This window comes from Crotalus tigris, unplaced genomic scaffold (assembly GCF_016545835.1).
Source record: "Crotalus tigris isolate CLP2741 ecotype Arizona unplaced genomic scaffold, ASM1654583v1 scf7180000023720.1715460, whole genome shotgun sequence".
Taxonomy (NCBI): domain Eukaryota; kingdom Metazoa; phylum Chordata; class Lepidosauria; order Squamata; family Viperidae; genus Crotalus; species Crotalus tigris.
Genome location: NW_024100139.1, coordinates 483,343 through 511,213, shown reverse-complemented (window position 1 = coordinate 511,213; position 27,871 = coordinate 483,343). Strand labels below are relative to the sequence as shown.

The window sequence follows — 27,871 nt, the reverse complement described above, 5'->3', positions numbered from 1 at the left end:
TCATGGAATGCAAGTGGTCTCAAATTCTTTGACTTGGGGCAGCAGCAAGAGTGCCTTTGTTTCTAAGCAATTTATAGAAACGAAGTTCATCCTCTTTGAGGATTTATTGCTATTTTTACTAACATCATGAGGACAAGTTATTTGGTGTGCTCATCTCTAAAATGGGAGACGAGTCTCTTACAATCAGGGGTCCCCAACCCCCGGTCCGTGGACCAATACTGGGTCATGGCGTGCCAGCAACCGGTCCGCACAAACAAGCAAAGCCCCATCCACGGAATGCAGGCAGCACACAAAACCAGACCCACTCCGGTCCACGCAAAAATCTCTCTCCCTGGTGCCCAAAAGGTTGGGGACCTCTCTGACATGCCAATACCTTCTGCCTTTAAACTGAAGGTCCATGTTTTACTTGGGCTCTTACCTCTATTATGAGTGTGTCTTTTAATTTAAATTTGAAAACAGCATTCTGTTTATGGGGTGCAGCTGTCATGCTTGACTGCTGCCAGAGCAGATTCCTAGGGCCTTGCACTAATGCGCAAGCATGTAATATCGCCTGCCTGGTTCAGACCTTTGGCAACAGGACCGCTCTCCTTGCCGTTTCCACCTGGGGCCGAGCCTGAGGGGTTGCCTGTGGGCCAAGGACCAGCCAGGAACTCCCTGCAACCAGAGCCATCTTCAGTCTGGCTGGACAGCAAGTTCCCCAAGGCTCAGTGCCCCAGGTGTGCACCTGTTCTGCATCCTTTACGGCGGATGAGTGCTCCCTTTTTTCTCTCCTTGCTCCAACTCTGCTTTGTCCTTCCTCCGAGACTTGTTCTGGGAGCCCATCTGAAGAGCAGAAGGAGCCTCGCTGCTCTTCTACTCCTCCATCACTTGTCCCTCAGCAGCCAGCCCCAGATCAAAGAAGGTGGCCCACTGCAGACTCTTCCGGTCTGCTTTCTCTAGCTTTTCTCAGCAGCGCAAAAGCTCCATCTCTGCCTCCTCTTTGCTTGGTGCACATTTTTGCTTGGAGTTCTGAAATTACAGCATGGGGGTGGGGTGGGGTGGGGGAGAAACAGCCATACAAATCCTGGCAGAGGAAGCAGCCAGGGGCCCGGACTGGCCTTCCCTCCCAGGAGCGGCTGCAGGAGAAGGCCTCCGAGCTTCAGGCAAGGGCTGCTGAATGTCCAAGTGGCCAGCCGGGTTATTGTGTGGAGGAAGCCATTTGGGTGGAGATGAAGGTCTCGATCACGCCGTGGGTGGAGGGCAGCAAGTGGCCGTTGGTGGAATCGGAGCTCTGGTAAAGCACCAAACTGCCGGAGGAGACTGTTTGGGGGGAGCAGAAAGAGCAGGTGAACTCATCGCACAAGGAGCTTTTCGTTTCTTCACAATCCACAGTGAAATATGCAGTAGAATGGGATCCCTTTTCTATTTTTTTTTAAAAAATCCCATTATTCAATTTCACTAAATGTTCTCAGAGCCTAATATTTAACAGAGTTATAGAGCTGGCAAGAGTGTTGAAGGCCACTGATTCCATTCCCCTGCTCCATACAGAAATCCAATTAAGCATCCAGAGTAAGGAGCTACCTAGTTTCCAGTTAAATATATCCAGCATGTGAGAATGTAATACCTTACTGAGAACTGTCAAATTGGTATTAACATTAGATTTTTCTTCATGAACTTTCACCTAGAATCTGCCTTCCTCCCAGTTAAATCCATTATTCTGCAATCTCCTGTTTGAGATGTTAAAGAATAACTTTTGGGCTTCTTCGGTGTGATAAAAGAAAGTATTTGAAGAGTGCTATTGAGTTCCCAAGCCTAAACATTTCTAGATCCTTTACTCTCTATTCATTTCTAGTTTTTAGTTCCTTCATTTTTCTTGCTTTTCTCTCTCTCCCAGATTGATCATATCCTGGGCACATATCATATCCTAACCCTAACCCTAACCCTACCCCCAAAGCATCCAAGTCACATTTCATTGGCTAATTAAAAAACACAAAGATTATTTAAAAAAAAAAAACCCTGTGATAGACGGCGTGTTTTATTCCCAGCAGAGTTTATGGCGGACTGTTGGTGGCATCAGAAAAGCTGAAGCTCCCATTCTGGCAGGTGACGGTGACTCTTTTGAGAGGCTGCCCCATCGCTAAGTGGATCCCCCGGGAGCGAAGGAGGGTCTCCCATTGCCATCATTCATCCCAGGCTGCTGAAGGCAAAGCTTGCCCATTTTCATTTCTTTTAGTGCTGTGGGGAGCACTTGGAAGGGAGGGGGCTGCCAGCATCTCAAAGCCTTAACGCCCCAGAGGTGGGGATGCCTTCTCTCTGCACACCTCCTCCAGCTGTCTGCATATATTTGCACACTCGGTCCAGATGGAGTGGCTGTGTGTATATACACACACAGATGGCTGGGGTTCTGCATGGTTGGCCACAATTTCTTTTCCCAAGACTAAAGATAACCAAATGTACCATTTCTCTGAAAGCAGCTGCTGGGCCTTTGTGCTGTATGACTGCACTTTAAGGTGTTGCGTTCGATTGAGAAGCGATCAAAAACAGAGTTTTAAAAATGTTTTTGTACTCGGGGACCCTCTCACCACCTATGCAATAGGAACTGCTGACTGCATTATGGCCTCCAGGTAGTCCTCGGGTTATGACCACAATGAAGCTCTCCATTATGGCCATACATCACAAGGGTCATAAAATGGGTCAGCCCAATTTTATACCCTTTTTGCAGGGGTCATTAAACGAACCCGATGGTCCTAAGTGCAAATGGCTTTGAATAAAACGTTCTGGGATCTACTAAGGCAGTGGTGGCGAACTTATGGCACGCGTGCCAGAGGTGGCACCCGGAGCCCTCTCTGTGGACACACACTCCGTTGCCCCAGCCCTGCCTCCCCCCATGGCTCCTTCATCACCAGCAGCCCCCCTGGAGGAGAGTCGCCCCCCCCCCCAGGCAGCGCAGCCAAGAACATAGCTGGGAAGCAGGGACAAGACACCCCCCTCATGCCCCCATAGCGGGCAGATGATGCTGTAGAGTGTGGGTGGAGAGCGTGGCTGCCATGGTGCTACAGGGCTGCCTGGGCGATCTGCTGCAGGCCATGGAGGCGGTGCATGGCCCTGCGGGCAGGCGGGGCAGGGGGGGAGCAGGCAGGGCGGGAGACGGAGCAGGGGCGGGGGGCAGGTTTTGGGCACTCGGTCTCTGAAAGGTTTGCCATCACTGTACTAAGGAATGGAATATCTCCTAGCACAGGACTTTTCAACAGTGGTACGGGTACCACCTGTGGTACATTGGCACCTGGCAGGTGGTACGCGACCAACCTAGAAAAGTGATAGTGGGGGAGGGGAATGAGCTGAACCGCACAAGTAGCACCGCACAAGCCTGAGCGAGAGATGGCTGGAGCTGCAGGGCAGTCAGGGCTCAGCGGAAGTGCCAGGATCAGCGCCAGGCTCCAGCTGGAGTTCGGTGCTGATCCTTGTGCTTCTGCTGAGCCCTGAAGAAGCACCAATCAGCTGGAAAACAGCGCTGATCCTGGTGCGTCTGCTGAGCCCAGAAGAAGCACCAATCAGCTGGAAAGCAGCGCTGATCCTGGTGCCTCTGCTGAGCCCAGAAGAAGCGCCGATCAGCTGGAATGTTGCAGCATCTCCAGGGTCTTGTGATTTACATTCAGATGCTTGGCAACTGATTCATATTTATGACGGCCACAGTGTCCCAGGGTCATGTGAAGTGACCAAAACCTGCTGCAACCATCCAGCAGATCGGGGGAATAAAAACCAAACACCCTCACCCCACCTCCACTGCCAATCCTCAACAGAAATGCTCACAACAATGAAAACCTCGGACAGGAGGAAGAGCATGGCCGGGCGGGCAGGCAGGCGTCTTGCTCGGCTATGGCTTGGGGGGCACTTTTTTCAGTGCCATTGTAAAACTTCGAACAGTCACTAAGCGAACTGTTGTAAGTCGAGGACTACCTGTACTTTATCACTTTTTTCCTTTTTTTTTTGGTCATCAAGTTTTTGACCCCTTGCTAGGCGACTGGTGGTACTCGGATATTGCCATATCCTAAAAGTGGTACAATGGGTGAAAAGTTTGAAAAGCCCTGTCCTAGAAGACGCTGCCACTTACCGGGGGGGCTGGAGGTCAGGCGGGAGCCCGACTGAAGGTGCGACTGGATGGAGCTTTCCTGGCCCTGCAAGAGGACTGAAGGCTGGCTGGTTGGGATCCCAGATTCCGTGGGAGTCTCTGAGTCTGACGTGAAGATCTGGGGGGGGGGGGAGGAAATCACAGGACCACGCAAAGGCGGTGACAAAGCTTGCCTAAGCTACTTGTGAGACGCAGCACAGTAGAAGACAGAATTTCGGATAAACAGCAAAATTGTTTTAGTCAAGCTTAACTTAGAAACTAACATTGATCCCAAACATTCAGAAGAAATGCTTTGAATCTTGCAGAGTGACAGCCCCTCTGCTGTTCAGTATCCAGAGACGCACTGTGTCTGGTCCTAGAGCAGTGGTGGCGAACCTATGGCACGGGTGCCAGAGGCGGCACTCAGAGCCCTCTGTGTGGGCACGCGCTCTGTCGCCCCTGTCTTAGACCTTCAGCTGGGTTTTATAAAACTTTTTCGATTTAGGCTTCCGCCACCGTGTGCAAAAAAAAAAAGAGGTTCAATCAGGCAATTTCAACTTCTTGCGGGAAAAAAACATCTTGCAAAGTTGGAATTGATTGGTTGAACTTTTTAGTCCCACCCAGTCTGTTGTTACCACTGCAGCCACGCCCATCCAATGGGCCACACCCACCCAATGGGCCACACCCACCCGGCACTCGACGATGCATAAGTGGGTTTTGGGTTGCAGTTTGGGCACTCGGTCTCTAAAAGGTTTGCCATCACTGCCCTAGAGACTGCAACTCATGCCCTGTAGTAGCTTATATTTCTGTAGTAGCTTATATTATTTCCTCCTGCCCCTTTTTTAACCCATCCTGCTCCTCAGATTTCCACACAGCTGTTTGTCGAGAAAGACTGAACCAAAGCTTTTCATTATTTACCAGCATTTGGGCAACTGTTAAATTTATTCTTACCCAGTTCCTTTCTTTTCAACATACCCAAACAAGCCTTTTTTGTCCTTCTCGTCCTTCACTAAAGCTCATCTTATTTGGAGCATTCACTTTCCTCTCTCTAAAGTTGGACGCTTCCCGGAGAATGGCCTGCTTTTCCATTTCCCGAAAGTGTCTTTTTTCTCTTCAGATCTTCACTCGGCCTTTTTGTGTGGCTGTGTTCTTCTTTTCTATTTCCTTCACTTGATTTATTTGTAACGGCACTTTTAAAATCTCCTCTGTTAGGAGCAGCTGTCCATCCTGAAGTCCTCTTCCCATTTCTCTCTCCTGCTACGTGTCCTATTTATCATTGTTCTATTTTGAACCTAGTTCGAATTCATTAAAGTCCAAGACGCACATTTGCCTATGCTCAGATTTGTTGGTTAAAATCAGGAACTAGCATTAAATGGTCCATTTCCATTAACTTTTCTGCTGCTTCCATTGCCTCAGCTAAACTTATTGCTTGGCATGCAGTCCAGGAAAGCTGCCTGCCTGGATTCTCCCCAGGAGCGAGTGGTCAGCAAGAGAAGCCTGGGACGTCTTGAAAGGGCAAAGAGATGTCGGAGCTCCCATTAATGGCCTTTGGTGCCTCTGCAATTTGCAAGATGCTTTTAGCATCTACAATTTGCCTTTTAGAAATCCCACCTTGGTTGGCCAGGAAATTGTTGGCCCCAACTTTGCAGGCAAGCTCCACTTAACATTTCCTGCTTCTTCATTCAGCTCCTTCCTCTCCTTTAAAGCAGCTGGGTTCTCTGCCTCCCCCCTCCCTCAGCTTCTGGGGGGGGGGGAGGAAAGAGTTAGCACCTGCTTTAAAGAATTGCATTCAGATTAACTAGTTGACTGCAGCCTGAAAAAGAGGAGCTGCTTGAATGAATAATCAGGAGCAGCTTTGCTTCCACTTGCAAAGGCCTTCTGAATCCTTTTCAAAGCGTGCACAGATCTTAAAATAGCATTCCATCTAAAAAGCAAATTAAACTTCACAATACCATAAAATCAGTAAGAAAAAAGAAAAAGGCAATTTTGCCACCCTTGGCCTTTGATCTTCTAATCTTAAAACTTGGGAGGAGAAGATCAAAGGGACAAAGCTGGCCATAAAGCTAGGAAAGAATGAGCTCTGAAACCTTTTAAAGACAGGAAGTAACTGGGTGGCATTACGGAGGAGGCTCCGTCTTCTCTTGTCTTCCATCTAGCAATATCTCAGCTTTTTATGGCCAAGGAAAACCCGCCTTGGGCACATTTCCTGTGCTCACTCAAGCCATTTAAGCAAGAGTAGGCCACCTTTTGTTAGCTGAAGAGGGCAGAGTGGCTTGACAATCAGATGGGCAGCATATATACATTGAATAAATGGATAAAATCCAACTTGCTCCCCCTGCCAACCAAAGAACTGTAGGATACCTTGCAGGAACAAAGCCGCCTTGCCAGATAAAGCAGCACCAATATGGGGGAGGGGGGATGTTTAACCTTAAGGGGGGGAAGGAGAGCAGGGTCTCCGTGGAGGGAAAATGCTTCCATTTCTGCTTCATCTCCTAAGACAGTGGTTCTCAACCTGTGGGCCGGGACCCCATTTGGGGTCGAATGACCATTTCACGGGGGTCGCCAAACAACGCAGTCCGCCATTTTTCCCCCCTTTTCCTTAGCTGTGCTACTCCCTTTTATTCTATTGGCTTTTGAAAGCCAATAGAATAGACTCTCTTGAATAGAGTCTAATTCTATTGGCTTTCCAAAGCCAATAGGAATTGTCCAGGCTGTCTCTGCCCTGCTGAGCCCACCAAAAGTTCCATTCTGCAAACGGTGCTGCAAGTTGTCTGCAGCGAAGGCGAGCTGTCTGGAAGCTTCCACCCCTCCCTGCTGAGCAACTACTAAAAATGTAAGGAAAAGAGGGCCAGGGGTGAGAGGTGGGAGGCCGGCGGGTGCAGGGAGGGTTGCTGGCGCGTGTGGGGCCCAGTGGGTGCCTTACCTCCCTTGGGCTGGGCCAGCTGGTGGTCCAGATGGTGGTTGGCCTGCGCCATCTCTGCTGCTTGCCAGCTACGCCTCAGCCGGCACAGTGGGTGGCACCATGCATGTGCGGTGCTCCCAGGCAGGGAAAGTCCTCGACTTACAACCAATTGGGTAGTCCTCGACTTACGACCAGTTGGGTAGTCCTCGACTTACGACTGGTTGGAGGTCGCGGCATTAAAAAGGTTGAGAACCACTGCCCTAAGAAAACCCTCCAGAAATGACCCCAAATTCTGTCATTTGAAACTTGGGATGCAAAATTTTGCGGGAACAAGAGATTTAACTTCAGGCGGTTAAACTCACACTTGTGTTTGGCTAGCAGTGTTATCTACTTGTTTTTGCAAACCGCTGCTTTCTTACAAAAGGGCGTATTTGCAGCTCAGGGTTGAACTGTTAGAACTTTGGTGCTTTCTGAGCTTGCTTGTTTTCTCGCAGATGTTTTGTTACCCACCTGGGTAACATTAGCAGTGGTAAAAGAGAGTGGGGTTTGCTCCCGGTTTACATACTGGTTTCTTGTTTTGCAGAAGAAACCGTAGGATTAGTTTCTCCCCCCCCCAAGAGATACCTGCCTCTTGGGCAGGGGTCTTCAAACGTGGCCCTTTTATGACTCGTGGACCTCAACTCCCAGAATTCCTCAGCCAGCGTGCCTGACTGAGGAATTCTGGGAGTTGAAGTCCACGAGTCATAAAAGGGCCAAGTACGAAGGCCCCTGCTCTTGGGCCTAGGCTGCAGAAGCAGACTCCCTGTGATTCGGCTCAGCTTGTTCTCTGTGGCCGCTGGGAGCACATGGGTATTGGCCCCTTGGGATCCCTTCAGCTGTGCTCCCCCACAGTACCCCCTCACCTGTTTGGTTGGCATCAGGCCGGCCAAGGTACTGAGGTTCGCCGTATCTGTGATCACCATGGTCTGGGGTAGAAGGCCGGTATGCGCATATTGGGTCATCTCTGGCTTGTGGCTATAGAGGGCTGGGAATAGTGGAGGCACCGTGAGCAATGGAGACCTTGAGGGACAAGCTGGAAGGTCCTTCTTTCCATCAGCCCCAAGGTGCAGTAAGGGTGCCTGGCATGGAGCCCTCCCTTCCCAACTTACCGTGAGGAGCCTGGATCTGGGCCATGGTGGCCATGAAGGGGCTCTGGTTGAGGTGACCCTGGACCTGCTGCATGATTGGTTGCTGATAGGACGGGTGCAGCTGCTGGGAGAACTGGACCGGCTGCAGGGTGGTGAGGCTGCTGCCCATGTTGTTGATCACAGGGACATTCTGCGCTTGCGTGGAAGCCAGACCTGGGAGACAGGAGAGCGTTCCTCAGGCTGAGCGTTCCCCAGAGCTTGCCAGGCTGCAGCACCCGGGTGCCTGGCTGTCAAACCCCCAGTGACTCCTCCTTAGACCTGAACCCACAACCCTCATGCGCAGCGCCACACAATTGGATGGGTTCATCATCATGCTAACCCAAGCTAACCCATCTGCTTGGTGTTGTCCTAGCACAGTGTTTCCCAAACTTGACAATTTTAAGGCATGTGGACTTCAACTCCCAGAATTCTGGGAGTTGAAGTCCTCATGCCTTAAAATTGTCAAGTTTGGGAAACACTGTGACCTAGCAGATTCTTTTGTACAAAATTGGGTGACTAGCTTACTGACGACATGATGGCTTGTTCAACCAACCATGCAAATTGGCTTAGTGTAGCTTGAGAGACTAGCCATGGAACTGAAGCCCATGGCTTTTCATAGAGTGCCAGGCTCTCGATCAATAAACCATGGTTTATAGGATCCTGTTATGCACATGGACAAACTCAAAGGCTGGTTAAAATGAATCGTGGCTTAATGGAATGTATGAAGGCACCCACATATGCAAACCTATTATTAACCTGGGCCACAAATCTCAGTGCGGCACCTTTGACTATTTCACTGGTTCCTTTGGATAAAGGCTGAGCTCAGTGGTCATAATATTTTCCACCCAAAAATATTCTCTCGGCTGGAAGGCCTCAAGCTATGGGCAGCCCCTGCCAGTAAGAAAGACATGCCCAGCTGGGCAACAGAGGGCGTGGCTCCTGGAGAAGGGGCTGCCCTGCACGACCCTGGGGGCCAGCTCCTTTCGTGCTGCCTATACTGAGCCCCCTCTCCACAGCCAACGCCTCCTTACTTACCAATGACTAAGGTGGAGGCCCCCGTGTTGGTGAACGTGGGTGCAAGCGAAGATGTGTCTCCAGGGCCAATGGCCATGACCCCCGGGAGGGAGGTCATGATGAGGTTCTGTGTTTGATGGCTCAGAGCGTGTGGGTTGGAGTCCAGGCTGTGCAGGGCTGTCAGGGTACTGACGGGGGGGAGCGAGCCCCCTGGAGCAGAGATCTGTGGGACAGGAAGAAAGCCAAAAAGTCTCAGGGCCCTTTGGAGCCCAGCAGGTGTCTGGGGACCATGGTAGTGCCCGGAGAGCTTTAAGTCAATGGTCTCTGCCATCCTTTGCTTGACCCCAGCTGGTCCTTCTCCTCTTGTGCTAGAGTCAACACCCAGCTTGGACATCAATGTGCTGGGTGATCAGAGCGTAGCGGTAACACTCCTTTAATCATCTGCCGTTTGTAAATGGCACATCCCAGGAGGGGAGCCCTCAAGAGGCACCCACAAAGGATGGCAGAAACTGCAAGGGGTCCTTCTCCTTGGCTTAGGACCCTCCCCTTGGCTTCTTGGCTGTCAAGCGAAGCCCAAGAATGATGTGGGAAAAGAATAACAGAATAACGGAAGGGAGGTCTTCTAGTCCAACCCCCTACTCAAGCAGGAGATCCGATAGATAGGTAGATAGATAGATAGATAGATAGATAGATAGATAGATAGATAGATAGATAGATAGATAGATAGATAGATAAAGATAGGTAGATAGATAGATAGATAGATAGATAGATAAAGATAGATAGATAGATAGATAGATAGATAGATAGATAGATAGATAGATAGATAGATAGATGTAGGTAGGTAGGTAGGTAGGTAGGTAGGTAGGTAGATAGATAGATAGATAGATAGATAGATAGATAGATAGATAGATAGATGTAAATAGATAGATAAATAGATAGATAGATAGATAGATAGATAGATAGATAGATAGATAGATAGATAGATAGATAGATAGATAGAGAGGTTGCTTCTCTCCTTGATAACTTTGCATCCATTGAACAATCCAGCCAGAGTTTATTTTTTTTATTTGCTCATACCAAATAGGTGGAATCTTGCCAGGCTAAACCTTGACTCCTCTGACCAGAGCGGATGTATCCTGGAAGGCTACCCTGACTCTCTTCCTCTTCAGCTCTGGACTGGACTCGTCTTTACCCCCTCACCTTCCCTGGAGCTGCTGCTTCCCTGCAGTCCATCTTCCCAGCTTTCCTTCCCCGGGGGGGGGGGGCAGCCTCTCTCCCACTGGCCGGCTCTGAGAATCCAGCCAGAGGGTCTCCCTTCTGGCCCCAGCAGGGTCTCAGGCACCTTTCACTCACCAGCTTGGTGTCTGGTCCTGAGCTGGACCCGGTGGAGCAGAGGCTGGGGGAGCTGGCTTGGTGCAGGATGGTCTGGGTGGTGGCGATGGAATTGTGCTGGCTGTTGTTGGAGGAACTGGCCTCGCTGACTGGCTGCTGGCCGTACCTCATGCTGGCATCCGAAAAGGAGAGGCCTTGTTGCTGCTGCTGCTGCTGCTGCTGGAGGGGAGAAGGTTCTGAAACGACAACCGCAACATCGAACGGATGCTTTGGTGAGCATGGCCAGGGACAAAACCCGTGCCCCAGAAGGCAACCTGGGGAGGGGGTTTCCTGCCACATGCGTTTGCCCCCTGGATAGCTCTTTGGTATGCTGGCTGACCTGTGCCTTCTTGCTCAGCCAGGGGCAAACAGTATTTGGAAACTAAGCGCTCAATAGGTTTTATTTTTTATATGGGAAGTATGCCGGTCAAATTAGGGCAGCGGGCCACAACTTTTCTGGCTCCACGGACTGGCAGCGGTGGCGGCGGGGGGTGGGGATGGTTTCACGTGCGCAACCTAATCCCGTGCCTGCACAAATTGAGCTTTGCTCTCTTGCCCACTGCCTGTGTGGCCCGGTTCCCAACACGCCACAGACCGGTAGCAGGCCACAGACTTCCAGTGTTGGAGAATTCACAACTTCTGGAGGCAGTTGTTCCACTGATTAATTGTATTGACTGTCAGGAAATTTCTCCTTAGTTCTAGGTTGATTCTCTCCTTGATTAAGTTTCTACCCGTTGCTTCTTGCCCTGCCTTCAGGCGCCTTGGAAAATAGCTTGACTCCCTCTTCTTTGGGGCAGCCCCTGAGATATTGGAAGACTGCTATCATGTCACCCCCTAGTCTTTCTTTTTATTAAATTAGACTTAACCAGTTCCAGCAACTGTTCTTCCTATGTTCTTCATATGTCCCTGACCCTGAATGTCTCCCTCTGCCCTGCCCCCCTACCTGGCACTCACCGTGGACTTTGCCTGGGGACAGAGGAGCTGCTGGCTGGAGAGAGGAGGAGCCATGAGACCCCAAGGTGGGCACGGAGCTGGGCTGGGAGCCATTGTAGCTGTCCATGGCAAGCTTGTGCCTGAAGGCTTCCTCTTTACGGCGGTTGGCAAACCAGTTGTAAACCCTCACCTCAGTCACCAGGTTGGAGCCCAGTCCCTGGGCCTGGGACGGAGAGACGCCGCGCTGAAGGCACTCTGCCCTGCCAAGGAAAGGCACGGTTGGTCAGGTGTGGCGCAACCACGGGGCCTCCCCAATGGGACATGTTCCCAATATGGCCCGACATAATTCCTGGATCAGCAAGCGACTGGAAATTTTCTCAACCTTCTCAACCTTGGCCACTTAAAGATTGGGGTTGTGGAACTGTGAGAATTGAAATCCACCCATCTTCAAGTAGCCACGGCTGAGAAATAATGGTGATGTTTAGGAAAGCTAAAGTGACCTCCAAGAATATGCGGTGGTTGTCTCTAGAGAAAGATAGTTGATAACTTGGTTGGTATCTCATGCAACCTTGGTGTGCTCAAGGCAGAAGTTCACAGCATGTGAAGCACACCTCAGGCTATAACAATTGGCTTCCTTCCACAGACGTTCCTCACTTGTGCTAAACCATAAATTATGAGTAATCAGCCACAATTGCTGGATTTACATGGCCCATTAAACCAAACCCAGCAGACTGTTTTATGATTCAGCCGATAAGTGAACCAGATTCAAGAGATATGATGCCTCACTTTGGCAAGCTATTCAGACCGGTCCTCAAAAAGAATATACATCATGGTGACCACCATCCCAAAAGATGGTTTATTCAGCTCAACATGCAATTGCAGGTAAGTACTGTGGGCCAGAACAGGTGCTGATGAACCTCAAAATGCTCAGGTAGAAGCCCAGCATATTTCGCAAGATTCAGGTCTTCAGAACAGACAGATTGTCATTGAAATGCTTCTCCAGAATTAGGAAAAGAGCCAGTTTGATCTAGTGGTTAAGACAGCAGGCTAGAAAGTAGGAAACCATGAATTCAAATCTTGCCTTAGCCATGAAAGCTGACTGGGTGACTTTGAGCCATTCACCAGGCGACTGGGAGTTCTAGTCCTGCCTGAGGAATAAAGGCTAGCTGGGTGACTTTGGGCCAGTCCCTCTCAGTCCAATCCACGGGGCTGTTATCGTGAGGAAAATTGGAAGAGGAAGGTGTTCATCACCTTGAGTTCTTTGTAAAAATAATAAAAGCAGGATATAAAAAAAAAACCAAATAAAAACAAATGTTTGAAGGGTTTTGCCACCAATAGCTGAGGGAAGCTCTCGTGTATTTATTCTGCACTCTGCTAATTGTAATCTAACTAACTATGATTGTGCTGAATCTTTCAGTGTCCTCCTTTTCTTTTTTTGCCTCAAGCTCAGGTTTGGTTGGTTGTTTAAGGTGAATTTGAAAGAAAAGAGAGACGGGAGGGCGAAGGAGCATTCGCTCCCTTTTCGTGGGGCAGATCATCTTGCTTGACTGAGGGAAATTAATGACATTTCAACCCTCCCTCCTAGCTGGTATCTAGACTGCTGGACTTGGCCTACGGAGGAGGAATTCACTTGCTGACCCCAAAGAGAAGGACTCCATCCTGTGGGGCCGGATCAAGAGGCCATTGGCTGGCAGGGCCTTTCCAGTGGTGGCCTATGGGAGGCTCCCAAGAGGGATCCCAAGGTCTGTCTCCCCAGTACCTGTTGCATTCCTCCACCAGCGCCTCCCTCTCTTCCTTGCTCGGATTCTTCTGCCTTTCGTAGGCTTGGAAGAGGATCTGCTGTGATGCCGGGCCCCACTTGAAGCGGTTCCTCCGGCCCTTCTTGGCCGGGAGCTCCTCTCCCATCGGGTCCTCTCCCAGGAGACTCTGCCCAGCGTGGGTGAATTCTGGAAAGGCAAAAAGAGGGTTGGGCTCCTCAGAGACCCTGGGAAGGGATCGATGGGGGAGGACTGGAACACAAAGGATGGCTGAGAGAGACGAGAGCAGAAGCGGCTCCTTTGTCGGGTTTTCTTGAGCCGGAGAGCTGAGATCTTATTTTCCAGTTGCTTCTCTTCTCAGCCTGCTCCCCCCCATCTGTTCCCTCCAAGACCAAAGGCTACTGCTGGCTGGGACTCATTCATTCAGTCTTATTTATTTATTAAGCACATTTCTATGGCCACCCAGCTCAACAGAGAGACTCCAGGCAGTGCACAACATTAAGATGACCAACCGTCCTCCTTTAGGGAGGACAGTCCTCCTTTTGTGAGTTCTGTCCTCCCTCGAAAAGTGTCCTCCTGCATGTCCTCCTTTTCCATATTTGAAGACTAATCTGCAGGGCTTTTTTTTTCTCATAGAACACTCAGAACGGCGTTCGGGCACCTTTTTTTGATGTTTTTTTTTTCAACTTTTGCATGAGCTGTGCTACTCCCGCTATTGGCGTTCTAAAGCCAATAGGAATTGCTGCTGAGCGCGCCAAAACACCCGGCCGGCAAGCTTTGCACATGCAAGTTGTCTGTATTATTGTTGCAATGAATAAAATGTTTCTTTTATTTACGATATTTTTTTCTTCAATTTATTTGTGTCCTCCTTTTCATTGTAAAAAAGTTGGTCACCTTAACAACATTAATTATTCACGATTAAAAATTCACAATTTCACCCCACCCCAACAATAAATTGGGAATAATGGGAGCCCTGATTGAGATCCCACCTCTAAAATCCATCATCTTGCGGTGTATGAGCGACGCTAGGTAATTTTACACACATGACGGTGAGGACGTAATTAAATGCTCATGGAGTCCCCATATTAGCTCTTTTTAAAAAAAATTAATTACATGTATATGTACAATTTAATTAAATCAAATTAAACCCAAGTGTGGTGAGTTTGCTGCCTATTCCTCTGTCTTGACCCCATCATCTTTTTTTGGGGGGGGGGTACAGACTTCCAGAGTGACATTTGCAGATTTCCCCCCCCCCAAAAAAAAAGTTTGCAAGGATCAGGATTTCAGATCCAGAGGATGGCATGTTACTGCATTTCCACAAGAAACGTTTTCTGCCCATCTTGCAATCCAGGAGGGGGCAATAATAATAATACACTCTCCACCCATTAGCAGATGTGGCTAACATCTGGCCATTTCCTGCTGAAATGAGAAGCTAAGACAAAAGAGCCCTTGAGCCTCAGAACTGGCTCAGAGCATCTCATGACCCTGAAGCAGGAGCCTCCCCCAGGCCCAGCCAGCCTCCCGCCTCAATCCTCTGCCCACAGCAGCCCTCAGCCCCAGAAGAGGAAGACCTGCCCAGATGGGGTCTGCCTAGGGCAGTGGTTCTCAACCTGTGGGTCGGGACCCCATTTGGGGTCGAAAGACCATTTCACGGGGGTCGCCAAACCACACTGTCCGCCATTTTTTTCCCTTTTCCCTAGCTGTCCTACTCCCTCTTATTAGTGGCCACACCCACTTGGGGGTCACCACAACATGGGGAACTGTATTATGGGGTCATGGCATTAGAAAGGTTGAGAACCACTGGCCTAGGGCACTGTCTCCCTCCTCTGAGCTAGGAAACTTTGCTCAAAGGAGGAATGCCTCCAACCTGGGCATCTTGGAGCAGAGACACCTCCCAGAGTCCCAGCTGGCCCCTGGTCTACACGGAGGGGTCTTGGGAAGAGACCTGCTGCTGGTTGCTGTACTTACGCTGGGCCACCTCTCGCTGCTTGCGAACGTACCAGGTGTACAGGGCGGCTCTCTTCTGGGTCTTCATGGGGGTGCCCTTGTTGAGATGCTGGGAGAGGTGGGACTGGTTCAAGCCCGTGGTGTCCACCACCTCCCGTTGAGGGATGTTGTGCTGCTGGAGGTAGGACTTCACCATCTTTGCCACCCTCCAGGGATCCTCCCTGGAAGAGACCGAAAATGGCTGCCTCAGAGAGGGGTCCTTGTCCCCCTCTGATCTTGAGATACAATTTATTTATTTAAGACAATGTACACCAGTGTTTCTCAACCTTGACCATTTTAAGGCATGTGGACTTCAACTCCCAGAATTCCACAGCCAGCATTGCTGGCTGTGGAATTCTGAGAGTTGAAGTCCACATGCCTTAAAATGGTCAAGGTTGAGAAACACCGATGTACACGGCCACCCAACTCACTCTTGGTGACTCTGAGAGGCTTACAAGGATCTTACAAGCAGCTTACAATCCAGAATCGTTGGATTCACTTAATGTGTTGCCACCAAATGAATAAATCTTAAAGACAGCATTAAGTTCTCTAATTCCTGGAAGGTGTGAAGACACCAGCTGCATACTCGCAACTCTGTTTTAGCCCAGTGATGTCAAATTAGACCAGACTAGGAAGCCACCAGCATCAAGCAGGCTAAGACTACTTTTATTCTGAAGTCACAGTAACAGAATCCTGCAAGTCTGAAGCCCCTTCTTTCAACCCTCCCTCCCATTATCTTCAAGAGAACCAAGGAGGGTCTTCTCTGAGACCTTTTGCAGGTTTCAGTTCCGGCCCAGACTCAGATTTCTTCTCTCTGACCATTGTCTTGTTGACAACTCTTCCTCCCGTTCCTCAAGGTCAGCAATCTCCAGGCTTGGCAACCTTAAGACTTGTGCAATTGGCCATGCTGGCTCAGGAATTCTGGGGGCTAAAGTCCACAGGTCATGGAGTTGCTCTGGTTGCCCACCCCTAGCTAGCAGTCAAGGACGCAGCTAGAAACCGGGAGAGGGAGCGTCCTGGTCCTGCCTTAGCCAGTTGGATGACCCTGTGTCAGACCCTCTCTCTTAGCCCAAGACATCAGGCTCAGGTGACGCCAGTCAATCCTCCTCCTTACTCAACCAATGGATCAATACTTGATTGGTCAAGCAAACAGACAAACAAAAGGCAGACCCTGCACTTGTGGGGAAAACATGGAGGAGATAAAAAACAAGCTTAGAGAAATCCCAGGCAGGATCCTATGGACACAATTTCTCAGATAAAGGGAGCGCAAGAGAGCCTGTCAAAAGGAAGATGCCGACCAATGAGGGAGAAACTAGCAGGCAGCTGAGGAACCCACCCAAGAGGCCGAAGGGACAAGGAGACGGCTGTAAACCCCGAGGAAGCCTGTCAGGCAGCAGCTAAGGCAGGAAGTCGGAGCCCCTGAAGGGCCAAAGGAGCAGAGCTCACAAGGGAAGCCGAAAGCAATAAAAGCCCCTTTTGGCTCGAAGGGGGTAACACCAGGAGGAGGGAGGGAGGGAGGGAGGGGTGGGCGGCTGCTAAGAGGGGAAAGCAAGGTGGGGAGAGGGCACAATTCCTACCTGGCTTCCGGCTTCTCCTCTGGGGGGATTGCATTCAAAGGGCTCGAAGTAGGAAGGTGGAGAAAAGGAGGGAGTGGGAAAGAAAAGGCAGTAAAGGGAGGTTGTGGTGTCCCGACTGCTGCAAATGGGCTTAGTTAGAGCTCCAAAATCAGATTGTTCAAGAGGCACAAAGGGACCCGTGGGGGTTCTCTTGGAGGACTTTTTGGTGGCATCTGAGGAAGCATGGAAGGTTCAGCGAAAGCTGCCCCACTTTCGAAAAGGGGGAGGGGGAAAGAGCGGAGAGCAAAGCACCATCTAGCTCAGTGGTGGGGAACCTATGGTACGCGTGCCAGAGGCAGCACTCAGAGCCCTCTCTGTGGGTGCGCCATGCCCCGGAGATGGTAACCGTCCCTCTTCAATCAGCCGCCCGCTAACTCGCCGAGGTCCCACATGGCCAGATGCATCCCAGCATGGCTGGTTTCCCTCCCCCCTGTCCCATCCTCCTGGCCTCGCATGCTCTACTTTTTCCCGGCACGACCCACTGCATCTATGCTTCTCTGAACTGCTGGCGGCGGGCTGCGGAGTCCCAGAGTGCGCTGGTCGAGGGACCGGCAGGCTGTGGCTGCTGACGGACACCGTTGGCCCCCATGTGCTCGCTGGCCTCTGTGTGCGGGGGCCGATGGTGTCAGGCAACAGCCACCCCTGGCCCGTCTTGCCCTGCGGCAATGGCACCCCTGCCCTGCCTCGCCTTGCCTTGCCTCATCCCGCAGGACGAGCCTCCTGCCCACCGCCCCACCTGTCAGAGACCCCCTGGATCTCCCCTAACCCTGCCCGGCCCCCACAGGGGTCCCTCACCACAAGTAATATTGAGGTGACCATGCCCACCTTGGCCACACCCACCCAGTCTGCCATGACCACCACAGCCACGCACACCCAGTGGGCCACACCCACCTGGCACCCAGCAATATATAAGTGGGTTTGGGGTTGCAGTTTGGGCACTCACTGATCTAGCTCGACGTGATTCCTGGCCAAAACTCTGGAACCGATGACTAAGCAGTAGGTTTGAGCCACGAGTAAAGCAGGGAGGGGCAGGAATCTTTTCTAGGTTTTCTACTACTCAATAGATTTATAAGTCACTTGGAGGAAAGATTAGAAAATATAGTTGTTGCATTTGCAAACAACACAACAGAAGCTGTGGAAAAACTCAAGTATTTAGATCAGTCCCAAAGCACCTTTGGGACAACCATGACCTGGATGACTGAGAATCTCCCTAGACACTGAGCTATGTTTAGATCAGTGTTTCTCAACCTCAGCAACTTTAAAATGGGTGGACTTCAACTCCCAGAATTCCCCAGCCAGCAAAGATGGAAGTCCATCCACCATAGAGTTGGTAAGGTTGAGAAAGACTGGTTTAGATGACAATATGAAGATTCAAGAGGATTTGAGGGATACAAAGGCACTCATCGCCTCAGTGGCAATTAAAAGCCCCTGACAGGCTTCACACATGGGGAATTTACAATCTCTTTGGATTGTGTTGTTTATTCTGGCACAGAGCTGTACAACCTGATCTTGAACATGGCAGAATTTGAGAAATAGTGAAATTGACCTCTGATCAGGGATAAGACAACCAGAACTTTTGTAAAAGACTGGATATCTCTGATGGCCTTTTTGTTGCAAATGGAAAAAATGAATTGGTATTTTATAATTTTGCTGTTTAAAAAGGGTTGAATATGGGAGGAAGAGAGCCATGTTGTAACTTTAAAGAGAGAAGAGATGTAATCAATTTGTGGGTAAAGAATATGGGAAGTCTTTTTCCTTTCCTTTTCTTCACTATTGTTTCTACTTATTCTTTTATCTTTTACATCTTTTTTTCTTAATTTTACACTATACAATTTCAGATTTATGTGGACATATACATATACATGTACGTATGAGAAATAAAGAGATAAATGAATTTAAGGTGGCCACAATGGCTTATTTTACTCTGGAGAAAATGTCCAATATTTCACTGACCCATAGCGCAATTGAAGAAAATTGGAAACAGGGTTGAGTGAAGGAAAGGGAACACATAAAATTGGGCCATCTGTCCCCAGAATCATCTCAGTTCCTTTGGTAGAACCAGAAATGTGGGGTTCTTGGGGGGGTAACCATTTCCTGGAGCAACGGATGTCTTGAAGGAAGGCCGAAAGGAGTGCTCAGACCATGCCCTGTCTGGGCCTTCCGATGTGGGGCAGAGTTGGGGGGCCAAGGTGGTCCTTAGAAAAGTATGAGGAAACCTAGACATTCAGAAGGTCACCCTAATCCCCCCCCCAGGCTTTGGTGGCCTCTCCCTGCAGGAGGACTTCTGGGGGGGCGGGACAGCTGAGGATGGATCCCTGGCCCCCTCCTGCCCATGGGCTTCAGTTCCTGACCTCCAGCCTTGGGCCGTCCTGCTTTTCCCCCTGGGGATCACCCGTGGGGTTCAAGTTCCTCTCTTGCGCTGAGGTTATTCCTGAAGGGCTCCTCACCTCCCTTTTGTTACCTGAACAATAAGTAACCCAGGTAGTTAGTTATCAACTCAAAGGGAACAAGAGCCTGGTTGATAATTTATAGCAGCATCTCAAATTTAAATGGAAAGTAAATATCAAGTTGTTAGCATTAAAAGAAAGCCCAGTCCTCAGAACAGGGAATTCAACTTTCGGGGTGGGGGGACGACTCCATGTTCCTCCCATCAACACCGTTCCTGCTGAAATCTCTTTCCCTCTTTTCCATTCTCCTCCACGTCCAGATGACCCCCGTCCTCCAGCCCTGCCTCCCCCCCGTGTTGAGCCAAGCCAGTCTTCGGTGGCCCTGGTCTAGCCTAGGCCAGCCAGGACCTTGGATTCTTGGGAAACCTCCCTGAGGCTCCTTGCAGAGGACGGAGCAGGGGGCCAGATCGCCACACGTGCCAAGGATGCTACCATCCCAGCCGTCCTTTGACCCTGGACCACACTTCTCTCTTGTCTTTGTGGGGACAGACAGGAAAAAAAAGGTAAGTCTGGTGCGCAGTGATGCGTTTTATTCTTCTGGATGGATTTGGCCCTTCCTGGCTTAGGCTGGATTCTGCGCTGTCTGAGGCAGCACCGAGAGATGTTGCAATTGTCAGACGTGGGCCCAAATGTCTGCGAAGAAAAAGCAAAGGGCCCGACTTTCCTTTCACAGAACGTGCGTCTAGTGGCCTAGATGGGTTTCTTTCTTAGTTTTGGAATGGAATTCCACTTCCCGCCCACCCTTCCAATGTCTTCTCTTGCTTGGAATTTTCTTTCAGGAAGTAGCAGCCTCCACAGTGAAGGGCATGATGCTCAACCCAGGCTACAGCAGCCCCTGGGATCAAGGGAAATGCCCTTTTCAAGCCCTGGGAACCCTCTCCTCCTCCCCAGTTTATCTCTCTCTCTCTCTCTCTCTCTCTCTCTCTCTCTCTCTCTCTCTCTCTCTCTCTTTCTCTCTATCTGCTGGAAGGGTTTCTGTTCGGCTGGGCAAGGGCCACCTCACCTTCTGTGCCTTTGCAGTCACCAGTATTTTTCCTAAGGCCAAAGTCCAAAGTGCTCCCACCATTATCAAGAGTCCATGTTTACTCTCTCCTCCCTTACAAGATAAAGAGCACAATGTGTTCCCAGAAGGACAGTAAAAAGGCCTGGATGTAGTCCAAAAATGGCCCTGGAACAAGACAAGGCAGATCTATCCTGCCGTCAGAGGCAAAAGGGTGGCCAGACTTTTGGGGTGCAGCTTCTGTTGACTGCAGTGGTGTCTTTCCTGCTCCTCCTCCATCCCTCTCCAGGCCTGTTATTTCAAAGTCTCCCCCCCCCATCCCCAAAGTGGTTGTAACCACCTTACTAGCCAAGGAAGGTAAACAGAATTAAGATTTGGTTCCTGGGTAGAAAAGCACCAGGGAATATAGACTTCCATTTTCCAGAGAACTGGAAAAATCTTCCTGTAAGAAGAAGTCATTTGCAGTCCTGAAAAGGATAGTAGGATTGGTTTATGAAGCCACCTTGAGATGGTCAGGGAAGAGGAGAGGAGCAAGAGAAACTTTTTTTTCCAGTTCTTTTACACAGAAACTCCCTTGGCTTAGAACAGGCACCAAGAAAGAGTACTATTACTAAAGCCAGCTGCACAAATGTGTAAATTAATGAAAATCAGTGCAATCAACTGCTCTAAAACAGGGGTGTCCAACCTTGGCAACTTGTGGACTTGTGGATTTCAACTGCCCAGCATGCTGACTGGGGAATTCTGGGAGTTGAAGTCCACACGTCTTCAAGTTGCCAAGGTTGGACACCGCTGCTCTCAAGTATTTTGAAAAGGAGCTCTTAAATACACATTAACAAGCCCATTTTTAACTCATCAGAGCAGATTAGATTTACATCAGATTCCCGGCCTGCCACACTTCCAGTCACCTGACAAGAGAGTGGAAAAGGTCAAATTCATCCTTGCAGGATTGAATTTATTTTATTCTGTGATTTTCTAAACATCCAAATGAGTATCTAATCAATGGGGGGGTCCTAACCCTAACCAAGGACTTAAGAGCCACCGGTGTATTGCCATAAAATGTATGCTACTCTAAATAGAATAGTGTTGTGCAAAATTAGGGATATCAAGTCTATTAATGCTTTGGGTGTTGCACCAGGGCCCTGAGGTTCTTGCTATTATTTCTAGGAGAGGTGGATGCAAAATATTGGCTAGGGCATGACCCAAATGCAAAATGGTGGCTTGGGATCAAAATGGCTGGATTTGGTGGTATACAGGGTAGTCAAAGTAGCAAAGATGATGGCTTGGATAGCATGATAGAAATTGTTTTTGTGCTGTTGCATATAAAGTCCAGCAGAGATTCAGTGACTCCGTTATGGCTGTCATCTTGATTTTTCTGACTGTACCCTGTGGACCCACCTTGTGGGTTATAGATCAAGCAGTTAACCAGTGGAGTCTTGGAGCTGATTCATATTGTGGTTTCCTTTGATCTTGCCCTGGAAGCTACATTCGCACAGTTAAAGGGTCTGCAAAAAAGACGGCTGATGGGAGATGTGTTAGCAGTCTTCGAATTTGTGTTATTCTCTGTTGCCCACAAGTCTGAACTTCGGAAAAATAGATTCAGGTTAAATGTGAAAAGCTATTTCCTAATAGTGGGCTTCTCTCTTGATGGAGCATTGAAGAAGTCTTCTCTGCATTGGAGGTTTTCAAGGGGTTGGATTAAATCAGGGGTTTTCAACCTTGGCAACTTTTGAGACTTGTGGATTTCAACTCCCAGAATTCCTCAGCTAGCCATGCTGGCTGGGGATTCTGGAAAGAAGTCCACAAATTCTGAGAATTGAAGTCCACATGTCTTAAAGTTGCCAAGCTTGGAAAGCCCTGGACTAAATGACCACTAACATCCCTTCTAGCTCTAGGATCCTTTGAAAACAGACTCTTCGGTTGGTGCTGAATTTCAGCAGCCCAGCCTCAGGGGCTCTGGGGTGGAAGAACTTAGCTGAAGAGCTCAGTGATCCTCAGGCCACTAGCTGTCTATCCCTCATTTAACGTGAGGAGTCATCCAGGTCATTGTGGCTCTTTAAGCAAGCCTGGATGTAGCAAAGCATGGTTTAGTATTAGATGTGACTTCATTTACAGTTTCATGTTCTTGGCTAATTCCTCCCAATCCTCTACCCAAGACTAAAACGCAGGCGATGAATTGTGATTTGGATTCTGGGAAAACTATAACAGGTATCCCAGAAAGGAAAGTATGTGAAGGAAAAAGTGGTTTTTCCTGTAACTAAGTGGCCAGATGGTTTATGATAAGGAGATGCCCTCCCTAGGAAGAATCCCAAGAGTAGAAGAACCGCTGGCTTGAAGAGGTTGTAGGAAAAGAGCCCCCTTAGCCTCTGGTAGCCCCAAATGACGCCTTTTAAGGCTCATCGGTTTTACAATGAGGCATAGTGTGCCTCCTAACAAAACAGTGGTTCTCAACCATGGCATAGCTGGCTGGGGAATTCTGGGAGTTGAAGTCCATATACTTAAGGTTGCCAAGGTTGAGAAACAATTTAAAAGGTGTTTCCAGACACTTTCTGACCTATATTCTAGGTGGCCCATCCAGAACTTTTGGAGTGTCATAATTCTGGAGGTTTTTCTGAAAAGGAGGGAGAGAGACGGTTGCTATGGCCTGCAGGAGGTTATGGAGAACCTCGTGTTCTCTGCAGAGAATAAAAGCAGTTGGAGATGATGGGCTCCAACAGTTTCCCTTGGTCCCACCTATGAAGGGAGGTCCCTGAGGTTGGCTGCTGCACTCCGTGTCCCAACTTATCATAGATCTGACTTGATTATGGGGAAACCCAATGAAGTCAATCACTATGGTTCTCTAATAAATCTTGTATGGCTTTATGATAACCCAGCTAAAGCCTAGATGAATTAATTCTGTAAATGTATGTGAGATGTTTTGAATTCTGAAATAATGCCAGGTCAGAGGGCCAATATTGTAGTTGGGGCATATTTCTGCAAAACTGGCCAGAATGTTCTCGTTGGGGATTGGGCACCCAGTTCAGGGCACTCCAGTTTAGTGCCAGTTTAGTGCTGTCTGTCCATCCATCCATCTATCTATCTATCTATCTATCTATCTATCTATCTATCTATCTATCTATCTATCTATCCATCCATCCATCTATCTATCCATCCATCCATTTGTCCATTCATCCATCCATCTATCCATCTATCTATCTATCTATGTATCTATCTATCTATCTATCTATCTATCTATCTATCTATCTATCTATCTATCTATCTATCTATCTATCTATCTATCATATGGCATAGGTTATACAGATAATAGTAGTAAAAATATATAAAAGAAACATATAATATTATGGTACATGAATGAAGGAAATATGTGCATAAGTACTTAAGTTCCTTTGACTTCTGACCACCATGGAACCCAAAATTTTTGTTGCTAAGTGAGACAGTTGTTAAGTGAGTTTTGCCCCATTTTATAATCTTTCTTGCCACAGTTGTTAAGTGAATCACTGCAGGGGTTAAGTAAGCAACACGGTTGTTAAGTGAACCTGCCTTTGCTTGTTGCAAAAGGTGATCACATGACCTCAGACAATGCATGAATCAGTTGCCAAGCATCCGAATTTCGATCTCAATGCTGCAGTGGACGTAAGTGTGAAAAATGATCATTTTTTCAGTGCCTTTGTAACTTTGAAAGGTCTCTAAAAAATGGTTGTAAGTCAAGGACTTTCTGTAATCAATGTTGTAAGATATGAGGAATTCAAAAGTTAGTTATAGGTTATGTTTTAAAATACGTTGGCTCATGAGAATAGAATAAGTATTCTATATATTAACATCTAGCCTAGTGCTGACCCCAGCCAGAGCCCCCCACTCCCCTTCCTCTCCCCTTCTGCTCTGTAGGTTTCCCAGGACCCTTTGCAGGACAGGTGTTCTCTGGCTTCTGCTCCTTCCTCTAAGAAGAGACACCTGATAAATCATCAGAAGTTAATGATCAAAAGGCTTATCTGAGCCTTTTCGTTTATAAATGTATAAGACAAAGGAGAAATAATAAAGCCACTGGATAATTAGTAACCAGTCCAGTCCTGAAACATTGGAAGCCAAGCTGACCCCAGATCTCCAGGCAGAGTCAGGGCGAGTTGGGGGACGAGAAGAAGGGGTCATCTGAAGGGCAGGTAGCGTGGAAGCTGAACCCCAGGAGGGGAATTAGCGAAGGGAGAGGAGTGGGGAAGGTCTCCCGAGCTGCAACAGAGGAAGAGGAGGAAAAGAAAGAAGCCCAGAAGCCTGTCTGCTTCGCCCCACAGGTAAGGATCCCTCTAGGGCATGCTTGTCTTTTACTAGGGAGGGCAGCTCCCCCAGTCTCTAGGGCAGAAAAGCTTTTAGACCCCCCCGCAATCTCTCTGTTGTCTTCCTTCTGAAAGAGGGGCGTCTGCCTTTGCACTCATGTGCAAAGAGATGGCTGTTCCAACAGACCTGGATGGGTTCATGGGGGCTTCACATTTTTCAGTGGAGCCTTTCATTAAATGGCATAGCGTGAGACTCCTCACTTTTTGTCCAGACAGATCTACGGCCCACCCTTTAGCTAACGTCTTGAGCCCTTTAGAAAAGAATAAAAAATCAGCATAAAACAGTAAACAGCCCCTGCGTTAAGATCCAGGAGAATGAAAGCAACGTAAGTGGGGAAGAGGCATTGATGAGGGGAGGGGGATGTCTTCCATCCTGTATAAAAACTGTCAGGAGTTGTGGCTGTGGGGGAGCAGTCACAGTGCTAATGTCGGGCAGCAAAATGTGCTCCCCAAAAGGCATTGCCTAAGAATGGGGGGGGGGGTCTTCATACACAGACTTGAATTCATCGTGTAGAAGTATTCCCCCTCCAACAATTTAACTACCAGTTTAGGAGCAGAATAACACCATTTGTAAGTTGTGTGTTTGTGCAACTCACTTCATCTTGTGCCGGGGGTTGCAGTTAGTACTCCATCAACACAGTTCTTCATAGCACCCGACTTTCAGAAACAGCTTGCTCCCCATTTGGCTCTATGGGGTTCCTGCACGCAATTCCCTCTGAGCAAAATTTGAAATGCCCCCCCCCAAAAAAAACAGAATGTGGAAGGTTTTTTTTTCTGCTCTGACCGAGAAAGGATTTTTTCCCAAATGTGCTGGAAATGTCCATGGTGCCCCCCACCCTCTTTTGGGATTTCACGGAATGATAGAAGTTGGATCTCCTTGTTGGGATAAACCTCTGAAGGTGGGTTAGTTGGGATCCCTAAAGTACCTGGGGTCATCTTTCTCTCACCTGACTGTACCTTCCATCATCCCCAGCCAATGCCTCCTTCAGAGGGATCTTATTGGGGCAAGGGGTCCCAAAGTGGAGGAGGGAGAAGGCAGCGCCATGGACGAAGGGAGAGAGAAGGGCGAGAAGAAGGCAGAAGGGGCTCTTACTGTAATAACCTCTCCACCACGGCTTTCTGGTGAGCAGCTTCTTCAGGACTCAGGTTTTCCAATTCCTTCATGATTGGAGGAGTGAAGTCTTCCCCATCGTCCGAAATCTCCTCCTCTGACATCCTGGACTCCCCCAGGCCATTGGGGAGATGCGGGATCTCACCGCAAGGCTCCCCCTTCTCCATTTGGAGGGCTCTGCCGGGCTGATGGCTCTCTCTGCGGCGCAGATCGGACTCTGCCAGAGCCTTGATCAGGGTCTCCTTGCTTAGCCCCGATTCCAGCAGGGCTCCCAGCAGCTCCACCTGAAGATGGGTCAGTTTGGAGACCATGGTCCCGACGGTCCTCTTCATCTAGAACCCGCACGTTCGATGCCTTTTGCCACTGAGCTCCTTTTAGGGGCTACATCATACTTCCGAAGTCAGCCGTCCAGCCGTCAGCAGACTAGAAATGGCCGCAGATCTTCTCTTGGCAACCCCCTCCCCAATTTCCCCAAGACCAAAAAAAGAAAAAAAGCTGCCTTAGACCCCCACCACTGTCCTGAGCCAGTCCTGATAAAGAGACCCTCGCCTCTCTGTTTACATTGGAGCAATGCAAATTCTCCAAGGTTCATATTTATCTGTGTGCTTAGGCAAGTAGCTGAACTTTGGACTTCGGCATTGCGACAGCAGTTCACAAAGTGCGTTAGGAGGGAGGGAGGGAGAGTGAAAATGGGGGAGAGGAAGAGAGAGGAGGAAGGCTCGCGGAGAGAAGGCCCAGGGCTCCACGAGGACCCCACAGCAAGATCCTCTTGCATCTGTGGGAAAAAGCGCTTCCAATCAAAGCGAGAAGTTGAGGGACCTCATCTAAGAAGCTCTATCTATGGAATCCCAAAGGTGCTGTTTTTTCAGGAGGCAACTGGACTTTCTTGTTTTTCTTTGAAGACCTTTCGCTTCTCATCCAAGAAGCTTCTTGGATGGGAAGCGAAACGTCTTCAAAGAAAAAGAAAAACAAGGAAGTCCAGTTGCCTTGTGAAAAAGCACCTTTGGGATAACTATGACCTGGATGACTGAGAATCTCCATAAGCTCTATGGAAGGTTGAGATCTCAGATGGGCCCTCCAGAGCCCTGCTCCTCTGGGTTAAGGGAGAGCCATCTCCAGCATGGCCCCATTGCAGGACAGGCATTGGGACGAAGCACAACAGGGAGTATGTCCCATACTCTGCTGCCTGTTGGTGGGACTTTCTTGATTGCCTCCTCATGGGGCCTTCTCCTCTGAGCTGAAGGCTGCTTTGCAGAACTTGTTGGTCTGTTTCCTTCTTTGGCAACCAGACTTCAGCAGGAAAATCCCTGTTTCCTCTTGTGGGGAAGGGAAAGAAACAGCTTTAACCCCACACACAGTGGCAGGATTCAGCCGGTTCGCACCACTTCGGCTGAACCGATAGCTAATTCTGTGTTGCCCAGGCCTAGAATGGAGTTCTGGAAGTGGCATCCACACAGAGAACCGGTTGTTCACATATTTGAATCCCACCACTGCCCACCCATAAGGGATGAGGGTAAAAGGAGAGCAGCCAACAGAACATTGGATCATGCTTCGTTCCAGTTCTGCCATGGGTCATAGAAAAATCACGTTCTCTCCATTCCAGGTCTGTGAAAAACGGAGTCAGGGCTGAGCTACTTTTTTTCCTCACAAAATGTGGCAGATGGAACTGCATAATTGTGCTCTTATTGTCCTCAAAGATAGCCTAGAGATACAACAACAAAACAATAACAACAAACACATTACATAGTCCCAAGGCACCTTGAAAGCTAGTAAGAAGACATGTTTGATTCGTTTTTAGTTCAAAATATTGGTGTTACAGGTTGATGATTAACTTGTGAACTAATATCATTGGCTGGAATTGTGTAATAATTGTGTTTTTCTTTTGATCTAGTTTCTCCTACTAGGCATCTATACAATGACTTTTTAAAAGCTCAGAATGAATGTTATGATTACGATTGTTAACAATTAATTGTGCAACAATCAATTGCCAGAGCCATTTGGCTAAAGGGATATTTTACTGATAAGCCTACTAAAGAAAAGAAAAAGAAAACAATGAATAAAAGTTATTTTATTTACAAGGTAGTCCTTGACTTATGTCTGTAACAGAGCCTGGTCAGAATAATAGAATAACAGAGTTGGAAGGGATCTTGGAGGTC

General features: G+C 48.8%; 1 protein-coding gene and 1 long non-coding RNA gene across 2 annotated transcripts; one reads left to right on the top strand and one right to left on the bottom strand.

Annotated features, from left to right (window-relative positions):
* Nucleotides 1-582: 582 nt before the first annotated feature.
* HNF1A (HNF1 homeobox A) lies at nucleotides 583-27,871 on the bottom strand. The gene is made up of 10 exons (XM_039321211.1): nucleotides 25,698-27,871; nucleotides 15,199-15,398; nucleotides 13,233-13,419; nucleotides 11,495-11,733; nucleotides 10,523-10,737; nucleotides 9,191-9,392; nucleotides 8,138-8,329; nucleotides 7,892-8,013; nucleotides 4,091-4,226; nucleotides 583-1,299 (listed from the first exon to the last, which is right to left on the bottom strand). The coding sequence occupies exons 1-10, from the start codon at nucleotides 26,045-26,047 to the stop codon at nucleotides 1,178-1,180; spliced, it is 1,965 nt and encodes a 654-aa protein (XP_039177145.1). The 5' UTR covers nucleotides 26,048-27,871; the 3' UTR covers nucleotides 583-1,177.
* LOC120297951 lies at nucleotides 10,674-13,220 on the top strand. Its single transcript, XR_005553932.1, has 3 exons — nucleotides 10,674-10,773; nucleotides 12,117-12,355; nucleotides 13,059-13,220. It is a non-coding gene; the product is annotated as an uncharacterized LOC120297951 (long non-coding RNA).

What these genes read in the sequence shown, in the direction of transcription:
- HNF1A (XM_039321211.1), bottom strand. Translation starts at nt 26,047, where the DNA reads ATGAAGAGGACCGTCGGGACCATGGTCTCCAAACTGACCCATCTTCAG. An exon ending in GTGGTGGAGAGGTTATTACA is followed by an intron (nt 15,399 to 25,697) that starts GTAAGAGCCCCT and finishes GGTCTCTTCCAG; the next exon opens with GGAGGATCCCTGGAGGGTGG. An exon ending in GCAGCGAGAGGTGGCCCAGC is followed by an intron (nt 13,420 to 15,198) that starts GTAAGTACAGCA and finishes TTGCCTTTCCAG; the next exon opens with AATTCACCCACGCTGGGCAG.